Source organism: Pongo pygmaeus, chromosome 8, assembly GCF_028885625.2.
Source record: "Pongo pygmaeus isolate AG05252 chromosome 8, NHGRI_mPonPyg2-v2.0_pri, whole genome shotgun sequence".
In the NCBI taxonomy this organism is placed as follows: domain Eukaryota; kingdom Metazoa; phylum Chordata; class Mammalia; order Primates; family Hominidae; genus Pongo; species Pongo pygmaeus.
This window is the reverse complement of record NC_072381.2, coordinates 32,490,524-32,512,022: the sequence shown is the minus strand read 5'-3', so window position 1 is coordinate 32,512,022 and position 21,499 is coordinate 32,490,524. Positions and strand designations below refer to the sequence as shown.

General features: G+C 35.7%; 1 protein-coding gene across 10 annotated transcripts in view; it reads right to left on the bottom strand.

Annotated features, from left to right (window-relative positions):
* The window catches only part of ZEB1 (zinc finger E-box binding homeobox 1), a 191,824-nt gene that overhangs the window by 44,576 nt on the left and 125,749 nt on the right, over window positions 1-21,499 (bottom strand). For all 10 annotated transcript variants that reach the window (XM_054437233.2, XM_054437234.2, XM_054437239.2 and 7 more), the window contains one exon: window positions 17,437-17,637. In XM_054437233.2, coding sequence (XP_054293208.1) covers window positions 17,437-17,637 — 201 coding nt within the window. The remainder of the gene's footprint in view (window positions 1-17,436; window positions 17,638-21,499) is intronic.

Genomic DNA, 21,499 nt, shown 5'->3' with positions numbered 1-21,499 from the left:
AACCAGCCCACATAGAGTATAGGCTTGCTAAACATTTTGACCCTAATTAGTTAAGTAAAATATCCAAAGTCCTGAATCATCTGAGTGACTTATGATAGTACGGAAGTTAATGGCATAGTTTACAGACTCAGACCGCCTGGTTGAAATTACAGATGATACTTACTATCAGTGACTCTGGTAAATTACCTAATGTCTTTTGTACTTATTTTTTCTCATCTATAAAATAGGGCTAAGTAACCTGCTTCATTACAGTATTGCAAGGATTTGATTAATATATAAAACACAATTTAGAACATTACTTGACACAAATAAACTGCTCAGTAAAGTTAGTTATGATTATTAATATTAGCCAGTGGTTTATGAACTTGTGTGATTTTTTTTACATTGTGGTCTGCAGAATAAGGGACCCACGAAGATGTCCACACCCTAGTACTCTGACCCTGTGACTATATTACTTTAAATGGTGAAATAGACTTTGTAGATGTGATTAAAATTATGGACCTCAAGGTGGGGAGATTATCCTGGATTATTTGGGCGGGCCAGTTAATCACATGAGCTCTTAAAAGTGAAAGAGAGGGAGGCAGGAGTGGAGACATGATACGAAAGAAACTTGACCTGTTTTCCTGGCTTTAAAGTTAGAGAAAAGAAGTCACAAGCCAAGGAATGCAGGTACCCTCTGGAAGCTGGGAATGGCCTTCAGCCAGCAAGGAAATGGGGTCCTTGTATGACCAAAAGGATCTGACTATGCCACCATCTGAGGAAGAAAATGAATCTTCCCCATGAACTTACAGAAAGGAATACAACACTTAGATTTTAGCCCAGTGAGACCTGGGATGGACTCACAACCCACAGAGCCGAAAGAAAATAAATTTGTGTTGTTTAAATCGTAAGTGTGTTGTCATTTGTTATGGCAGCAACAGAAAACCAATACAGGTGGTTAAATATTTATAGAACAGAGAGAAGAATGAAGATAACAGCAATCTGCCAGCTAGCTACAGGTAAGATTGCCCTGTAGATGTTAATATTGTTTTGTTTTTGCTGTTTTAGTTTCATCAGATACTATGAATCTGAAAATCACCAGTAATGTAGTAATTACTGGATTCTAGCCTTATTGGAGGCCATGGGAAATTAAAAAGAATATATGATATGGTAACTTCTCTTAAGATGTTTCTATATGGATGGGCATTGATACTGACAGAATTACCTCTGCACTGCTCTATTATATGTATGGATGTCATATTTAATGTATATGTATTTTTCTGTTGGACCTATAAGAAAAAAAGAATAGCATGCTTTGGAATCAAATAGACTTGGGTTTGAATCTTGGCTTTCCATTACTTAATGTACCATCTTGGCAAGATATTTAACCTTTCTGAGCCTCATTTTCCTTATTTTTAAAAAGGAGCAAACATCTATCTCACAGAGCTATTCTAAGTATGAAAATAAATAATATTTGGGAAAGCAATTAGCATTAGGTCTGTACAGGTACACTCAGTATTATTTTTCTTACCAAATATGTGAAATGTGGGATTGCCACTGATTGTTAATTTATTGTTTCAGCCTTCCCAGTCCTCCAGTGTTTTAGAGAAGAGGCATATTCTCTCAAACCCCAACCAGGCCTGAACAGAAAAGCCTAATGAAAGCAGAATTACCCTGATTTATCCTTGCCCCTGAAGTTCAAGGTATCGCGACCAGGTCTGAAATGCGCGGAAGTAAGCTGGCACTCTGCAACATGGAGGCAGATCAGGAAAAGTATAAAAAACTTTCCTTTGGGGCAAGATATCTGACATTCTATTAGGCTAAGGAATGGGACAAGAGTCAGAGATCTAGGAATGATCCTCTGACCTACTATGCATTTTGTAAGCTGAATTATTATTATATTCCAATATTTTTCCCTTTTGTTTTATTACTGCTTATTAAAATATTTTTGAAAATTCCAACTTTTTTCAGATAATATATACTAACAAAGCCCAAGGAAAGGATTTTGCTTCATTTTGATAAGAAATTTTCTAAGTATCTCAATTTGAAAATTTTCAGACTTACAGAAAAGCTGTAAAAAATCAGAGTTCTTGTATACCCTTTAACCAGTATCCCCTAAAGAGAACATGACACAATCACAGCAGTGTTATGAAAGATATAAAATTAACATTATACAATGCTATTAACTTATCTAGGGACCTTATTTGCCCTTTTCCAGTTTCCCCACCAATAATCCTTTTTTTTTTTTCCTGGCCCAGGAGCCCATTTAGTATGCCACACTGTATCATGTGTCCATAACCTCCTGTAACCTCTACCAAAATTTGATAATCCAATCTGTTTGTCTTTGACAAGTTCTGTCTTTATTTGTATTTTATGACCTTGATATTGACACTTTTGAAGAGTACTGGGCACTTATTTTGTCGTATGCCCCTCAACTTGGATTTCTCTGATGTTTTCTAATTATTAGATTGAGGTGATGCATTTTGAGCAAAAATACGAATAAAGCAATAGGTGCCCTTGTCAATATACCACACTAGTGGCACATGGTATGTCACTATGTCTTATTACCGGTGATATTATCATCTGTAATTAATCATCTGGTTAAGGTGGTGCGTGCAGGTTTTTTTTTTCCACACCAGTTGTGATGGTTCTCTTAGCAATTATTAATTACCTTCTGGGAAAATACTTCAAAATTATGCAAAAAATCTTTTTTCTCATGACACTTTCCCCCACTTATTTTAATACCCATTGATGGTTCTTTTAAACAATTATTACCATGATATTTGCCTAATGGTGAGTCTCCATTTCCATATTTACTTATTAATTTATAATTGGATTTCTACTGTAAGGAAGACCTGGCCTTTCCCTCCCAGATGTTTAAGTATTTATATCAATACAGATGGATGGATATTTCTTTTATTTTCTGGATTATTATAATGCTATCATTATTTATTTTGCTGCTAAAATTGTTCCAGAATTGGCTATTGGGAACTCCTTCAAGTTGGCTCCTGTGTTTTTTTGACATGTTCTCATCATTCATTCATTTAGTCATTCATATTTTGAGATGGAGTCTTGCTGAGTTGCCCAGGTTGGTCTCAAACTCTTGGTCTCAAGTGATCCTCCTGCCTCAGCCTCCCGAGTAGTTGGGATTACAAAGCCTCCTGAGTAGCAGGGATTGCAGGTGCATGCCGCTGCACCTGAAATTTATTTATTTTTTTTACTTATTTATGTGTACTTACTATTCCAGGCTCATCTTCCATTTTCCTTGCCCTAGATATAGAATCAGCCATTTCTCCAAGGAGGCTGAGTACCTTCTACTGGAGAATGGTATTTGAATCCTAGATCTGGGTATTATCTATGTTCACTACTACTGGGTGTCACTGCTTTCATGTCTTGTTAGTAGGCAGGGCTTGGAAATACATGTATGTACACTAACATACCCCATCTATATTTTCATATTTATCTGTTTTTATATATATTCAGAACCATAAGTTCATACTGATACCTCCAATTCCAGCTGAACACCACAGCCCTGAACACACTAGCCTTTTATCTTACAGTGAGAAATCTGGGTCTTATTATCTTAAACATATTTACTTGTTATATCCCAGTATACACTTAAGTAGTTTCAGAACAACCCAAATCTCTATGACAAATTTAATAAGTGGAAAGAGAATGGAAACAGGGTAGTAGGCATAGGGGGAGGAGTGACACTTCCCTGAGTACACCTTTTTGTACAGCTTATTTATATAACTATGGCAATGTTTCCTATTCCCTCAAAAAATAAATAATTTAAATCATCCAGCAGATAGGGAGAATGAAAAATACAATACCAACAGTAATAAAACTATTATGAATGAGGTATGGAAAACAAGAAATTACCTAAGTAACTTTGGAAAATATTTTAAATGACTACCTATTATAAGGCTAATGACTAAAAGACCTATACACACTGTACTCTAGGTAGCAAATTTGTTTGATTGGTTTTTTAAAGAGGACAGAATGTACACCAAGGTTCAACATTGCAGGGAAAGCCTACACTCCTTCATTAGTGCCACCTCTGAATACTCAGATACCCAGAAATACTTAAATATTCATACAGTATATTTACTGCAAATGGAAGTGTTCCCTTATAAGTAGAACTAAAAAATAAAACACTCAGGGGTCATCTGGCCCATTGCTTTCATTTTACATATGTACAAGTGGAACTCAAGAGACAGTACAGCGAAGACTAGAAGCCATGTGCTCAACCTTTTCTAAATCATACACCACCTCTGGTTGAAAATGATTCCAAAGAGTAGGTTCAACTGAATCTTGAAGGATGAATACAATTTGTTTCAAGGCTTAGATAGTGACTGATACATTCTTTACATGTATTACTTATAGTATTTTATTATAACTTATGCCCAAGAAAGCATTATTACTATGTGCTATATGATCAGAGTTTTAAACATTTTTAACATAAAAAGTTTAATTGTCTTGGCAGTTTTGTAAACGTCAATTTCTAGAGAGCTTTAAAAACCACATGTGAGAAAAATGTTTTTAAATCGCTGTTAATTTGGGACAGTTTTAAAACTCATCAATTGCAAAATATTAAGAAATAGCTAACATGTTAAACAACATTTCACATTATCAGATTAGTTTTATATATGTTTTAAAAACTGAAAGCATAAGGAAGCCTTTAAGACAGGTGTTTCAAAAGTTATACTTAAAAAGTTTAACTGACACAAGCATGAGAGTTTTTGGCTGAACCACAAGATCTTGTAAGATTAATATGGACATGTTGGAACATTGCCAACTTACACTTTCTTCTCTACAGAGAATAAAGTTGATAGTATTTTAAGTTAATAGCACTTACTGTATAAATTTTGTTTATTTTTAATAACAAACATGTCCTAGTTTAATATTTACAATAAAATACTCCTTTTTCCATATAATTCTTCTTTTAAGAACTTAATCCTAATTTGGAGTTTCCTTCACAGATAACAGCTTTTTAAAGGTACTTACTACATACTTACAATTTCAATAGCATATTATATTTCCCAATATAATTTAGATCTTTGACATTATGTTACAGATCCGTGAATATCAGAATATTAATGTGTTATGTCACATTTTTTATCTGCATAGGTTAAACCATTCTTGCATCCCAGGAGTAAGTCCCAGTTGATCATGGTGTATGATATTTTAAATTTCCTACTGAATTCAATTTGCTATTATCTTGTTGAGGATTTTTGCATTTACCTTCACCAGAGATGCTGGCCTATAATTTTCTTGTGTTCTTATTTGAATTTCATATCATAACAATGCTGGTCTTATGGAATGAGTTTGGCAGTATTCCTTTACCTTCAAATTTCTAGAAGAATTTGAGAAGAACTGATTCTACAAGTTGACCACTTGTCATTAATTCTTCCTTAAATGATTAGTACAATTAACCAATGAAGCCATCTCATCTTGACTTTTCTTTGTTGGGAGATTTTTGATTACAGCTTCAATCTCCTTCCTTGGTCTGTTATATTTTCTGTTTCTTCATGGTATATCTTGGTAGGTTGTACGTTTCTATTCATTTATCCATTTCTTCAGGATTATCCAATTTGTTAGTGTATAACTGTTCATAACAGTCTCCTATCATCCTCTGTCTTTGTTTAGTATCAGTTGTAGTGCACCCTTTTCCTTTTAAATATCTTTTTTTAAAATTTTAGATTTGGGGGGCACATGTGCAGGTTTATCACATGGATATATTACATAATAGTGAGGTTTGGGCTTCTAATGTACCCATAATCCAAACAGTGAACAAGCTGTACCCAACAGGTAATTGTAAAAATCCGAATTCCCCTTTTACCTTCCCCCTTTTTGGAGTCTCCAACGTCTGATATTTACATCTTTACATCTATATGTACCCACTGTTTAGCTCCCACTGACAAGTGAGAATGTGCAGTATTTGCTTTTCTGTTACTGAGTTATTTCACTTAGTATAATGGCCTCCAGCTCCATCCATGTTTCTACAAAGGACATACTTTCATTTGTTTTTATGACCGCATAGTATTTCATGGTATATATGGACCACATTTTCTTTATCCTATTATCCACTGATATACACTTAGGTTGATTCCATGACTCTGCTATTGTGAGTAGTTCTGCAATAAACATACAAAAAGGTGTCTTTCTTATATAATGATTTCTTTTCCTTTGGGTAGATGCCCAGTAGTGGCACTGCTGAATTGAATGGTAATTCCATTTTTAGTTCTTTCAGGAATCTCTAAACTGTTTTCCATAGGGGTTGTACTAATTTGCATTCCCACCAACAGTGTATAAGAATACGCTTCTCTCTGCATCCATGCCAACATCTGTTGTTTTCTGACTTTTAATCATAGCCATTCTGACTGGTATAAGATAATATCTCATTGTGGCTTCAATTTGCACTTCTCTGATGATTAGTGATATTAAGCATTTTTAAAATGTTTGTTGGCAACTTTATGTCTTCTTTTAAGAAATGTCTGTCCATGTCCTTTGACCAATATTTAATGGGGTTGTTTTTCTCTTGCTGAGTTATTTGGGTTCATTGTAGATTCTGGATATTAGTTCTTTGTCAGAGGTATGACTTGCAAATGTTTTCTCTCATTCTGTAGGTTGTCTGCTTTGTTATTTCTTTTGCTGTGAACAGGCTTTTTGGTTTAATTATGTCCCATCTGTGTACTTTTGTTCTTGTTTTATTTTCTTTTGGGGTCTTAGTCATAAATTCTTTGCCTATGCCAATGTCCAGAATAGTTTTTCCTAGGTTTTCTTTTCAGGATTTTAAGTTTCACATCTTACATTTATGGGTCTTTAATCCATCTTTAGTTAATTTTTGAATATGATGAGACACAGAGGTCCAGTTTCATTTTTCTGCATGTGGTTGGCCAATTTCCCAGCACCACTTACTGAATAGGATGTCCTTTCCCCATTGTTTATTTTTGTTGAAGCTGTTGAAAGTCAGTTGGTTGTAGGTATGTCACTTTATTTATGAGTTATTTGTTCTATTCCTCTGATCTATGTGTCCATCTTTATCATGGTATCATGATATCAGTATCATGCTGTTCAGCCTTGTAGTATAATCTGAAGTCAGGTAATCTAATGTCTCTGGCTTTGTTCTTTTTGCTTAAGATTGCTTTGGCTATTCAGGCTCTTTTTTTGGTCCATATGAACTTCAGGATTGTTTTTTCTAATTCTGTGTGAAGAATAACATTGGTAATTAGGGATTGCTTTGAATCTGCAGATTCCTTTGGGCATTATGGTCATTTTTAACAATATTAAGACTTCCAATCCATAAGCATGAGATATTTTTCCATTTGTGTAATCTTCCTGTAGAGATCTTTCACCTCTTTGGATCAATGTATTCCTAGTTATTTTATTTTTGTGTGTGACTACTGTAAACGGGATGGAGTTTGTGACTTGGTTCTCAGATTCAGTAACAGTATACAGAAATGCTACTGGTTTATGTACATTCATTCTATATCCTAAAACTTTACTGAAGTTGTTTATCAAGTCTAGGAGTCTTTAGGATTTTCTAGGTATGGGGGCGTGTCATCAGTGACCAGAGATAACTTGATTTCCTCTTTTCCAATTTGGATGCCTTTTGTTTCTTTCTCTTGCCCAACTGCTCTGTCTAGGACTTCCAGTACTATGTTGAATAGAAGTGGTGTGAGTAGGCATCCTTGTCTTGTTCCAGTTCTTAGGGTGAATGCTTTCAACGTTTCCCCATTCAATATGATGTTGGCTGTGACTTTGTCATATATGATTCTTATTATTTTTAAGTATGTTCCTTCAATGCCTAGTTTTTGAGGGTTTTTAACATAAAGTGATGTTGAATTTTACCAACAGCCTCTTCTCCACTTATTGATTGACACGATCATATCGTTTTTCTTTTTAATTCTGCATATATGGTGAATCACATTTACTGACTTGCAAATGTTGAACCATCTTTGCATCCCTGGAATAAAACACACTTGATTGTGATACATTTTGTTTTTGATGTGCTGATAAATCTGGTTTACTACTATTTTGTTGAGGATTTTTACATTTATATTCATCAGGGAGATAACAAGTATCACAGAAAGAGTTAGGGAGGTATCCTTCCTGCCTTGGTATTTTGGAATAGTTTCTGTAAGACTGGTACCTGCTCTCCTTTGTAGATATGGCAAAACTGTCCTGTAAATCTCTCTGGTCCTGGGCTTTTTTGTTGTTGGAAGGTTTTTTTTACTATTGATTCAATTTCCTTACTCATAATTTGTCTGTTCAGGATTTCTATTTCTTCCTGATTCAATCTCAGGAAGTTGTGTGTTCCAGGAATTTACGTTATTTCTTCTAGGTTATCTAGTTTGTGCACATAGAGATGCTCATAGTAACCCCTGATAAGCTTTTGTATTTCTGTTGTATCAGCAATACTGTCACCTTTATCATTTCTGATTGTGCTTATTTGAATTTTCTCTCTTTTTTCTTCATTAAACTAGCTAGTGGTCTACCAATTTTGTTTATCCATTCAAAGGACAAATTCTTCATTATGTTGATCCTTTTCATCATTTTTTTTGGTCTCAATCTCATTTAGTTCTGCTCTTTGTTATTTCTCTTCTTCTGCCAGTCCCTGTACTTTGAGTCTGTAGTTGTCTTTTGCCATTAGGTGGGTCTCTGGTAGGCAGCAGATGGCTGAGTCCTGCTTCTTTTATCCAATTTGCTAGTGTTTATTTTTTAAATGGAATATTTAGGCCATTTATGTTCAAGGTTAATATTAATATGTGGTTTTTTTCCCCCATCATAGTTTTGTTAGCTAGGTGCCTTGGAGTCTCAGTTGTGTAACTGCTTTATTGGATCTTTGAGGTTTCTACTTACCTGTGCTTTTATGATGGTGAGTATTATCCTTTCATTGCCATGTTCAGAACTCCTTTGAGCATTTCTTGTAAGATGGTGTAGTGGTCATGAATTCTCTCTATGTGTGCTTATCTGGGAAAGACTATTTCTCCTTCAATTATGAAACTTAGTTTGGCAGGATATAAAATTCTTGGCTGACATTTTTTCAAGGTGGCTAAAAACAGGCCTCTAAGCTCTTCTGTTTTATAAGGTTTCTGCTGAGATGTTTACCATTAGGCTGATGAGCTTCCTTCATAGGTGATTTGACACTTGTCTCTAGCTGCCTTTAAGATTTTTCTTTCATATTGACCTTGAATAGCCTAACGACTATATGCCTTGGTCATGTTAATGTTGTACAGTATTTTTCAGGTGCTCTCTGAATTTCTTGTATCTTGATGTCTACATCTCTAGAAGATTGGGAGATTTTCCTAAATTATTCCCTCAAAAATTTTTCCAAGCTTTTTACTTTTTCCTCTTCTCCATCAAGAATGCCTTTAAGTCATAGTTTTGATAGCTTTACATAATCCCATATTTCTTGAAGGCTTTGTTTATTTAAAAAACTTATTTTTTGTCTGATTGGGTTAATTTGAAAGACTAGTCTTCAAGCTCTGAAATCTTTCTTCTGGTTTGTCTAGTCTATTGTTAAGGCTTTCAACAGTGTTTTGATGTTCCTTCAGCAAATTTATCATCTTCAGATATTCCATTTGTTTTTTAAAAAATATATCTATGTTGTCTTTCATCTCTTAGATTGTTTCTCTAGTTGCTTTAGTTTTCAACTTTCTCTTGGATCTCACTAGGCTTCTTTACAGTCCATATCTTAAATTCTTTATCTGTCATTTCAAAGTTTTCATTTTCAGTAGGATTCATTGCTAGAGAGCTAATGTGGTCCTTTAGGGGTGTCACAACATTCTATTTCTTCCTGGTGTTGGAGCTCTTGTGCTGGTTCCTTCTCATGTGTAGAAGCTGGCACTTCTTATTTTTGGATTTATCTTAATTTGGGTGGGATTATTTTTCTTTGCCCCTTGAGGGTGTGACTCTTGCATATGTTGGGTTGCGTCCTTCGGCTTTGCTTCTATGTGCTTTTAGGGGGCCAAGGCTCTGCATAAATTCCTTGGTTACAGATAGCCTTAGTGTAGTCGTTTTCTCAAATGTTAATTGTTTGTAGTTTGTAGTAGTGGTATGCTGTATATGTGGTAAGGCTCACTGTCTCCTATAGAGATGCAAAGTTGGAGGTCTTTTGGGAGAAACTTACCTCATTCCTTAACGCTGTGTACTTGTCAGCAGGAATTATATTGGGTTGTGCAGTTCATCCTACAGGCCAGTAGGTGATGCCTGCAGGTAAGAGCTGTCTGAGGGCTGTGCAATGATATCAACAGTTGTTGCCACAGGCCATGCAGTTTGACCTCCTGGCCAGTAGGTGATGCTGGCAGGTGAGAGGCAGCTGCAGTGATGACAGTGGGATTTTTACTTGGCCTTTGTTGATAAGAAATACAAGAGTGTCCCTGGTGATGGGTGGGGGGTGTGGAGCTCTCAGTGGTCCCATCCCATGCTCTGCTCCCAAGGCTGGGGCTAGAGGGGGCAAAGCTGGGTGGGACTGGGTCTGGTGAGCCCGTGATCAGGCTCTCTGAGGCAGATGTGACCTTGGTAGGGCTGTAGGGGCAGTTCTCAGGCAGCTGGAACAACACTCTAGGGAAGGGTGGAGGCACCTCTTCTGTGCCACAAGAGCTGGTTCACGGTAAGAGGGTTGGCCCCGGGTTTTCATTCCAGCAGACGGCCATGAGGCCCACCCAGCTTCTACACCCCTGACTGGTGGGTCTCCCTCCAGTGTCCACCCTGGCAGCCGGCCCAATTAGTTATGCAAATCCCAAACCACCTGTGCCCAGACTGCCATGCCATCCCAGGCATTCCAGAATACAAGACTCCCTGCAGCAGAAACCAAGGCTATGAGGCGACACCCTTCCTAGTCTATTCTCATGAAGGGAGGGGTGCCCAGCTTCTGTACCACCTGAAAAACCCGCACCACACTCTTCTCTGTGTTCTGACAGTGGGGGCTCCTCCCCTGCTTGAGATCAGGCCACAGATCTCATCCCCATATTCCTGGGTGGTATGCTTGAGTCCTGGCAAACTGAGACCAGGCCAGTGGATTTGTCCTCTGGCTCCTTAGGATCAACCACTGGCAGTGATAGGAGGAGTGAAGTGTTCCCAGGTAGCCAATAAACCACTTAGGTGAGGCAATGGAGGCTATGCTCTGGGTCCCACTCCACAGCAATGGCCAGGCAGGCAATCTTAGGAGGGACTGGCAGGCATGGTCGTGTGTGGTTTAGATTCACCTCAGTCCTGCAGGAATGGTGGTGGATTCTGAATTGGGCATGTGAGCATGCATGGGCCCCACTCTATTCTGGTGTGGCAGACAGCAGATGTAGCCGCTTGGATGCAGGGCACTGGGGGATGGGCGCCCAGAGTCATGTTTTGCTGCAGCTGCCTAGCACACTGAAGCCTTTTGGGCTCCTTGTGGCTTCAAGTAGTGCCTCTGTATGGTCTCCAGGCAGCTTCTCCTACCAGTCCAAACGTATTCAGGGGTGTGGGAACTTCTCTAGAATTTCAGAGGTCGACAGTGGGAAAGTGGTGTTTCCGGGTTTCTTCACTCACACCTTCCTTGGGTCCATTCTGGTCCCAAGGTGCCTGGCAATACTGAGCCAGCAGCGTTGCTTCCTACTTCTTCAATCATGTCTGTCATGGCCTATATATTAAATTTCAGTGTTTTCTCTCAAAAGATCTGTTCAAAGTGTGAACGTTTACTCAATATTTTGCTTCCTCTCTGTGGAAGAGGTGCATCCCAGATCCATCTAGTTGGCCATCTTTAATCCCTCTCCTCATTTTTCATTTATTATTCTATTTGGATATTCCCTCCTTTTTTTAATTCTAGCTAAATGTTTGTTGATTTTATCTTCTCAAAAAACTAACTCAGTTTTGTTGATCTTTTGTATTGTTTTTCTACTCTTTATTTCATTTACCTGTGCTCTAATCTTTATTATTTCATTCCTTCTTCTAACTTTGGTTTTACTTTGTTCTTATTTTTCTAGTTCCATGAGGTGCAATATTAAGTTGTTTATTTAAGATCATTCCCTATTCTTAATGTAGGCATTTATTGCTATAAAATTCTCTTTTAGAACTGCTTTTGCTGCATTCCATGTTTTGGTATGTTATGTTTCCATTTTTGTTTGTTTCAAGATATTTTTTACTTCCCCTTTCATTTCTTCTTTGACCTTTGGTTGTTCAGGAGTGTGTTGATTAATTTCCACATATTTGTGAATTTTCCAATTTTCCTCCTGTTATGGATTTATGGTTTCATGCCATTGTTGACAGAAAAGATACCTGATATAATTTTAATCTTAAATTTGTTAAAACTTATTTTGTGGCCTAACAAATGATCTGTCCTGGAGAATGTTACATGTTTGAGTGAGAAGAATGTGTGTATTCTGCTACTGTTGAATAGAATGTTCTGTATATGTATATCAGGTCCATTTTGTCTAGTGTTGTTCAAATCCACTGTTTCTTTATTGATTTTCTGTCTAGATGATTTCTCCATTATTGAAAGCACTGAAGACCCCTATGATTACTGTACTGCTATCTATTTCTCCCTTCAGTTATATTAATATTTTCTTTACGTATTTATGTGCTCCAAAATTGGTGGCAAATATATTTAGAATTGTATCATCTTGATAAACTGACCTCTTTATCATTATACAATGACCTTTATTGCCTCTTGTGACAATTTTTTACTTAAAATTTATTTTGCCTGGTATAAATATGGCCACCACTGCTCTCTTTTGGTTCCACTTACATGGAACATATTTTTCCAACCTTCCTCTTTCATCTTATCTGTATCTTTAAAGGTAAAGTAAGTCTCATGTAGGCAGCTTGTAGTTGGGTCAGTTTTAAAAAATGCATTTAAAGCCTGAGCAACATAGCAAGACCCCATCTTTCCATAAAAGTTTTTTTTTTTTTTTTAAATTAGCCACATGTGGTGGCATATGCATGTAGTCCTAGCTACTCAGGAGACTAAAGCAAGAAGACTGCTTGAGCCCAGGAGGCTGAAGTTACAGTGGGCTGTGACTGCATCACTGCACTCTACCCTGGTGACAGAGCAAGGCCCTATCTCTGTATTAAAAATATGCATAGTAACAATGTATTTTGATTATTGAGTTTAATCCATTTGCATTTAAAGTAATTATTGATAAGTAATAACTACTGCCATTTTATTGTTTTCTGAAAAGTTTTAAGTGCCTTTGTTTCTTCTGCTGCTTCCATTGATATTTTTTATATATATATATATATTTATATATATATATATTTTGCAATGGCATGGTTTGATTTATCTTTTTGTATCTAACACAGTTTTTTTCTTTTAATTATCCAAAAGGCTTACAAAAACCATTTTATAGTCATAACAATCTATTTTAAACTGATAAGAACTTAATTTCCATCACATATAAAAATTACACTTTTACCTCTCCCCTCCCACATTCTGTGTTAATTTATACCACAATTTACATACTTGTATATTGTATATCTATTAAAAATTATTGTAGCTATATTCTAATACCTTGTTTTTTATTTTTATATTAGTTACAAGACATTTACACAACATCATTATAGTATCACAGCATTCTGAATTTATTTCTTTTTTAACTATCCCCTCAGGTATTTATCCTTTGAGTTACAAACAATCCAATTATACTCTTTTATTTTAAAATGCAAAATTAAGTTATTATCGACTGCAGTCACCCTATTGTGCTACCAAATAGTAGGTCTTATTCATTCTTTCTCACTATATAGAATAGTATTTATAGTTTTGAACTTCTTTACTAGTGAGGTTTATTCTTTCATGTTTTCATGTTGCTAATTAGCGTTCTTTTGTTTCAACTTGAAAAACTGCCTTCAGCTTTTCTTACGAAGCAGGTTTAACAGTGACAAAATCCCTCAGCTTTTGTTTTTGGGAAAGTATTTCTTCTTCATTTCTGAAGTATAACTTTGCTGGGTATAGTATGCTTGGTCAGCAGTGTTTTTCTTTTGGCAGTTTGAATATATCATCCCACTTTCTCCTTGCTTGACAGGTTTCTGCACAGAAATCTGCCTACAGTCTTATGGAGTTTGCAACTTTGCTTTTGCTGCTTTCAAAATTGTCGTTGACTTTTCATAATTTGATTGTAATGTGCCTTGGTGAAGACCTTTTTATGTTCAATCTATTGGACTTCTTTGATCTTTACAGATCTGAATGCCCATTTGGGCTTTTTGAATCTGTAGTATGGTGTTTTTCACCGATTATAAATAAAAACCTCAGCCATTATTTCTTCAACTATGGCTGCTGCCCTAGTGTCTTCTCCTGGCATAAGATGTATTGAATCTTCATGTATCTTAACCTGTTTTTCATATCTTTTCTTTTTTCTTTTTTTTTTTTGAGACAGAGTCTTGCTCTGTCGCCCAGGCTGGAATGCAGTGGCGCCATCTCGGCTCACTGCAAGCTCCACCTCCCGAGTTCACGCCATTCTCCTGCCTCAGCCTCCCGAGTAGCTGGGACTACAGGTGCCTGTTTTTCATATTTTTTCTATGTGTCTCTCTGAGTTCCATTTAGTGTAATTTTTCTCTGTCTTCCAAATTATTAATTTTTCTTTAACCCTGTTTAATTTGCTGTTAAATGTATCCTCTGAATTTCAAATTCTTACTATTCAATTTTTTATTTTTAGTTCTATTAGATTATTCTTAAAACACACCGGTTATATTTTATCATATCATAGCAGATAACCATCTGATTTTTCTTTAAACAAGACAGTAGTCATTTTATAAATCTGTATGACATAACTCTAGCAATTAGCCTTTATGGGTCAGTTTCTGCTTCTTTTTGTTTCTGGTAATTCTCACTCATGTTTCTACCTTCTTGCTAAATTATTTGGGAGACTTCTAAAGTACTAGGATGAAGGTGTATTTCTCCAAAAGACTTGTGTTTACTTCTGCCTGGTGCCAATAGATATTTGTAGCAGTTCCACTTTAAACTCAAATATGGCTTGAGATTTTTCAGGCTACACAGCAATGTAAACTTGGACTTCAAATCAGTGCGAGACAGCTTGTGGTTACTACTTCTCAAAGACAATCCTCCATTCCCTGAATACCTAACCAGGGAAACTTTGCTTGCTCACTCTCAAGGATGGTAGAGATGGTAAATGGTTTGCTTTTACTTCATCCTCACAGTCGAGACATAATCCATACTGCTATTAAACTATCTTTAGTGGTCTTGGGCTTTGTTTCCTCTCAGAAGCCTGAAAATCACCTTACATTTCCCTGGCTAGGCAAACGTATTCAGGACCAAAGTGTCTTCTATGATCTGCTCTGTTTACTTCTATGGGTTCCTTTTTTCACTTAGATTTTGACAAGGTAATGTCTTACTTAGCTCTTTAGAAGTGCTAAGAAGTTTTTTGTTTTTGTTTTTAATCTAGCACCATTAGCTGTTTTCAGTAAAAAGGGTTAGTTCAAATAATCGAACCCAACACATTCTCAGAAGCAGAACCTGTTCACTGATTTTTTCACCTTCCTTTCTCCCTTCATCTACCTTATTCTTCTTATTGCCCCCTTTTTTCCCCAGACAGATCATTTCCTTCTTGATTACCTATTAAGACTCTGGATCAACTACATAATTCAGGCCACAGATAAGAAATACATAAGAAACCCTTGCTCCAAAAACGTTTGAGCTTAGCATTAACATTAACAGGTTCATAGCTCTACAATTAACCAGCTGTCATAAGTGAGCAAGTCAACTTCACTGAGTCTCACTTTCTAGAAACCTGGGACTGTATCTAAAAACAGCCCTTTCCAATTCTTATATATTCTATCTCCTTTCTGTCTTTCAATTATCTCCCTTCTATTCCCATCCCATGGGCAACTACTTTAACTCAAAAACCATTAACACTGCCTGATTATTATAGCCTCCTCAGTGAAGACACTACCTCAGCCTCCCTCCCTCTAAAATTCTTTTTCCATATTACACCAGACTTATTTGTAAATTACTTTAATGATGTTCTTCTCATAGCTTCCATGATAAGGTTCAAATTCCTTGACACAGTACACAAATCACTTCATATTTTTTCCCTTGTTTACTTCTCTGATCTCATTTTCTGTGAACACTTTGCTCAAGCCTCTGTGGCTTCATGTATGTTGCCTCTTTTGCCTGAAAACCTTCTATTCACTCTACTTTGTCTAATTAACCTCCATCGGTCCTTAAGAACTAAAGACCAACTCTGTTTCACTCAGAACTCTTCTAGGACTTCTCCTTCCTTCTCTAATTCGGATGCTCCTCCTTGATGCTGCCACATAATGTATACCTAAATAAAACTATAATGTATTTGTGACTTATTTATCTCTCTTCTCCATTAAGCCATATAAACATCATTCATGCAGAGAGTCTTATCCACAGTTGCAACCAATTTCTACAGAGGTTGCTGAACGGACGAATGAACAACACTATAAAATGAGAGGGCTGATTACATTATTTCAAAAGTCCCTTGTTAACCATTAGATTTGTCATATTGTAGAAATCTTAACTTCTGCCAATCTGTGCCTATTATCTGAGCTTTTATCTACACTTCCATATTTCATTATCCAGATAATATCCTGACCTGCATGCCTGAGCCACTTTTCCAGATTTTAGTTTTGATATCTTGTCTAGACGACCTCTTTGAACTTGAACTCTTGCTGGGAAGCTTCTCCTTTGACTGGTCTTGGATTTGATTTATTGCATGCACTTGTTTACCTTTTCTGATGCCCTTGTTCCTGATCCCCAATCTAATTAACACTATGCCACTTCCATATCCTATTTTTATATCATTGGTGCTTAACCTGGCAAGACAGGCTAAATAATTTAATTAGTTTATTAGGAAAAGTAGAAAGAAGAAATTTTAGAGCTAGAATAAAAGACTAGGTCCAATTTCTCCATTTGACAGATGAGGAAGAAGATTAAACTTTCAGTGTTTACTCACTGACAGTGCAGCAAGTAGAGGGTCTCCTTACTTTCACCGCTCCTTCCACTCACCCATACTTTGAGTAAAAGTAAAAATTTAAAGTGAAAAAACCACCTTACTTAAAGGATTCTGATGTATGTATAGAGAGGTTTACAAGCACTAAAAATACCTCCATGATTTATATGTGTTTGGGATTTTTGCATATTGAATTATAATTTCACTATATCTATATAATATTTATTGGTTTCTAAGTAGAGTATTCATTTGGGGTTACAATAAAAAATTAAAGGTAGGTTCAATTATATCAACAATATTTGGAAAGCTTGATCCTGGTTAATAAATTCTACTAAATTTCAATACATTATATGCATTGTAAATATGGTCAAAATAACTTTCTTATTCTGCTTCATAATCTACTTTTTAGTAAGTAGGACACCTAATATTTGATAGCCAAATTTACTATTGATTTCAAACTTTTCATCCAATTTATCTTTTCAGTTAATATATATTTTAAAAAACGAATCATGAGAATACAATATTACCAAAAAAAAATCAGACTTACTGTCATCCTCCCAGCAGTTCTTAGCATTCCCTTCTCTTTCACTGCTCCTCCCTGGTAACACTGTCTGGTCTGTTGGCAGGTCATCCTCTGGTACACCTTCACAATCAGCTGCATCTGTGACACTTTCTTCTTCCACAATATGGAGTTTGTCTTCATCATCTGAATCTGAATTTGTTTCTACCACAGTATTATAATTTGTAACTGTAATACAAACAAGAAACAAATAATCAAAACCAACTAGTAAAAAAATCAGTTTTTACATCTCAGAAAAATAAAAGTAAAAAAGATGCTTAAAACAGATTGTAATTCAATAATGTTTTCTTTTAAATAATATGTAAACAACTGATTTGACAACACACATATGTAACACTAGATATTACATGATCAAAATGACAAATAGTAGCTACCCTTATTGAACACTTACTATATATAGACCTGCTTTATAAATACTAACCCATTAAATTCTTACAACAATCTTATAATAGCTTTATGAAATAAGAGTTCTACCACTTACTACTTATATCCTTGCTTTATACGTAAGAAAATCAAGGCAGAGAGAGAGTAACTTGTCTAAGATCACAGCTAGGAAGTGGCAGACCCAGGATTTTAACACCAACGGTCTGATTCCATATTTTGTGCTCTTAAACTCTATATTAAACCTCCCCTCCAATGATAATGAGCCTACAGCATAAGATATTGCTTATGTACAATTAGGGCTTTGAATCCTTAAAGGATTGCAACTTAAGAAAAGAGGCCATCTTTCCTAACAAAATAGCATTACATCATCAAGTTTACCACAAGTATTTTTAAGTTGTCAATAGACCCATGTATTACATTATTAATCCCACACTGACTTTAGAAAGAATCTACCAATTTAGTCAATTTCTATGTAATTAAGTTTGTCATTCTGAATAACTGACATTTGGAAGTTTTCAAATGAGCACCTGAATTTCAATAAAATATAACATCAGCATTTTATTATTCTGAGTGAGTTCTATAGTTCATAGAATCAGGAGTATAAGCTGAGAATAAAATTCTATAAAATAAATATCTAGTATAATCAATGTTTTCCTTTAGAGTCCTTGTAATAATCACTCTAACAGGATGAATATTTAGTACTTCATTGGGTATGGTCACTAGAATATCTCTTTTAAACTACTTTCAGGGTGATTCTTATTTGCTAAGAAAAGATTTGGAAGAAGGGAGAAAAAGAAGCTTCACTTTATTTAGATAACTAGGCAGTAATTACTATCAGTTATTCTTTCCATTGCTTCCTTAAATGTTCCAACAATTTTGAAAAATAATCACCTAAATGCTTAAATAATATGCATACATATCCCTCTCTCCACACACACACAACACACACACACACACACACACACTCCTGAGAACACAAAGGAAGAAATACAATTGAAAATATGGGTAGATATTTAAAGGTGAAAACAAATAACCAAAACTCCAAAACTGCTTTTATAGACTTTAGGAAGACTCCTTGTCCAAAAGAGTACCAGAGGTCACCACTGTGCTCACATATTAGGAGTTCTTCAATATCTTGTGTCAGAAGGAAAACGTCAAGTTTTGTTATGCCATTAATATTTTAGTGTGAATATGCTTTTCCAGATCTTTTCCCAAGAGTAAATGGTTTTCTCTCTTATTTTATTATAAAAGTAATGCATGTAAAATCAGCCAATGCAAAACATGTAAAGTAAGTAAAGGCAGCCCTATTTTTCCTTCCTCAATCCACTCCATAAAGGTAAAAATAATGGCAAATTTTATTAATTATTTCAATGCACTAAGTAGGCATGATGTAACTCATTTTATATACCTTTTCTTACTTAGTTGTAACACAAACCTCACCTTATCTTACATTTAATATAAATCCAGCATCACCTATATACAAATGTGTGTATATATAATTCAAAATACACATGATCACATCATACTGCTTTGCCACTTATATTTTGCCACTTTATAACATGTCTTGGAAGCCTTTCTATGTCAGTACAGACGGTCCCTGGCTAATTATGGCTTGATTTACAATGTTTTGACTTTATGATGGTGCAACACCATTCTGTTTTTCACCCTCAGTACAGTATTCAATAAATGACAAGCGATATTCAACATCATATTAAAACATAGGCTCATGTTATGATATGCCCAACTGTAAGCTAAGTGTTCCAGGCATATTTAAGGCAGGCTAAGCTCAGCTATGATGTTTGATAGGTTAAGTATATTAAATGCATTTTCGATTTCACAGTATTTTCAACTTAAGATGAATTTATCAGGACATAACACCATCATAATTCATAAGTCGAGGGGCATCTATATACATAAAGCTTTCTTATCTCCCTCCGGATAGCTACACAGCATTCTATTGTACAGATATACTTCAACCTATGTCTATTGATAATTTTTTTGCCTGTGTTAAGCACTAGCAACAATGCCATAATTTTTCTTGTAAATATGTATAATTTTGGCCATTCCTTAAATATACTTATCAGATTAGTAGGGGTGAAACTTTTGAGTAAAAGGGAAGACTTATGAAGTAGATACTGTTAAACTGCCTTCCAGAATGGTTTTATGTTTCCATAAATATTATCTGAGGAGGTCTATTCAGTATATCAATATAATAAAGACAAAGGTCACTTTAATATAGTAATGAGAAAATACGTGTCAAGATGGCAAAACAGCCACACTATTAGCAGCCGCACTATAAGCAGAGTGAAGTCTGTGTGTGGGTAAGGGGAATGATTTTAAAAGGCTGTTTCACAGCTGACTATAAGCTTAAGCTTCCTGACTGTTAAGAGTTTCCTGATGGGCCTTTAACTCATAGTAACAGGCAAATACACACACACACACGCGCACACACACACACACACACACGCGCGGAATGGAGATGCTTACTGGCAAATGATGCACAATGCTATTAACTTTCATTTTTACTTTCAGTACTTATTAGCAACCTACTTGTTAAAGTCATTTTAAGTTGGCATTTATATATGACAAGCTAAAATTAGAACATGGTAAGTATTTGCTGAGGATTAATCAATTCTACACTCCACTAAGATCTGGCTATCATGTAAGGTCTGGTTCACTGCAAGGCTCTCAAATATGCTTGACCAGTGAAACTGCATGCCTAGATAGCTGACATTCCTGCTGTTTTGCGAAGGGAGGCTTCCGGACATGTTTGGTATCTTGAGTTGGCCATGGTTTTATGCTGGTGCCATTCTTACTCTTACCTTTTAATGATGCAATATTGCAGCTTAGCATTATATTATCAATTTTGTTAGCTGTAGGTTCTCTGGTTGACCTTGGATTGCACATTTAACACATTTATATCTAGAGTATTTTGGGCTTGAAAACTTCCCCCAAATTAGGCTTTAAGACATATATGCATTCTGGTTCAAATGCTTGCTTGCATGGTTCATATTTTTTTACTGAGTTCTTTTTAACCAGAGATACTGGGTGTTCTATTCTGCCCGAGTCAACCATAGCTCAAAGCACTCTTAAAGACTGCCTATCACTTTCTGGGACTCTAGCAAAACTCCTTCCTGTCCCCTGTATAAGCTGCCATTGTAAGATAGATTATGTCATAAATCTAAAACACAGAGATTGTATGTATTTTATAACTATCTTGTGAATTTTCCCAGAGCATGTTTGATATGTGTCATAAAATGGGAAAAATCCAAAAAATCAATGTATTTTATCTGCTGAGATGGAAAAAAAGACCAATAACTATTTTCCAAGATTTTTACTGTCTTTTGCTTCTGTCACTTAGCTGAGAGAAAAAAACCAGTGAAAACTACTGATATTAATGACTGAAACTTAAATTAATAGTCAAGCTTACTTGTATTTCTGAATCTATCATTTTGTTTGTGGATCTACACAGCTCATTTAAAAAATGGCCCACCACCAAAAGCATACAGAGTAACGCAGGCCCTTGATAAATTCTAGTAGCCAATGAGGGCTTCAGTTATCTAAATGTTCTGTCCAATGATCTCTATACCCCTGAACTGTTCAACCTGTGGCTGAAAATATATTATAGTTTATCTGAAGATAACAA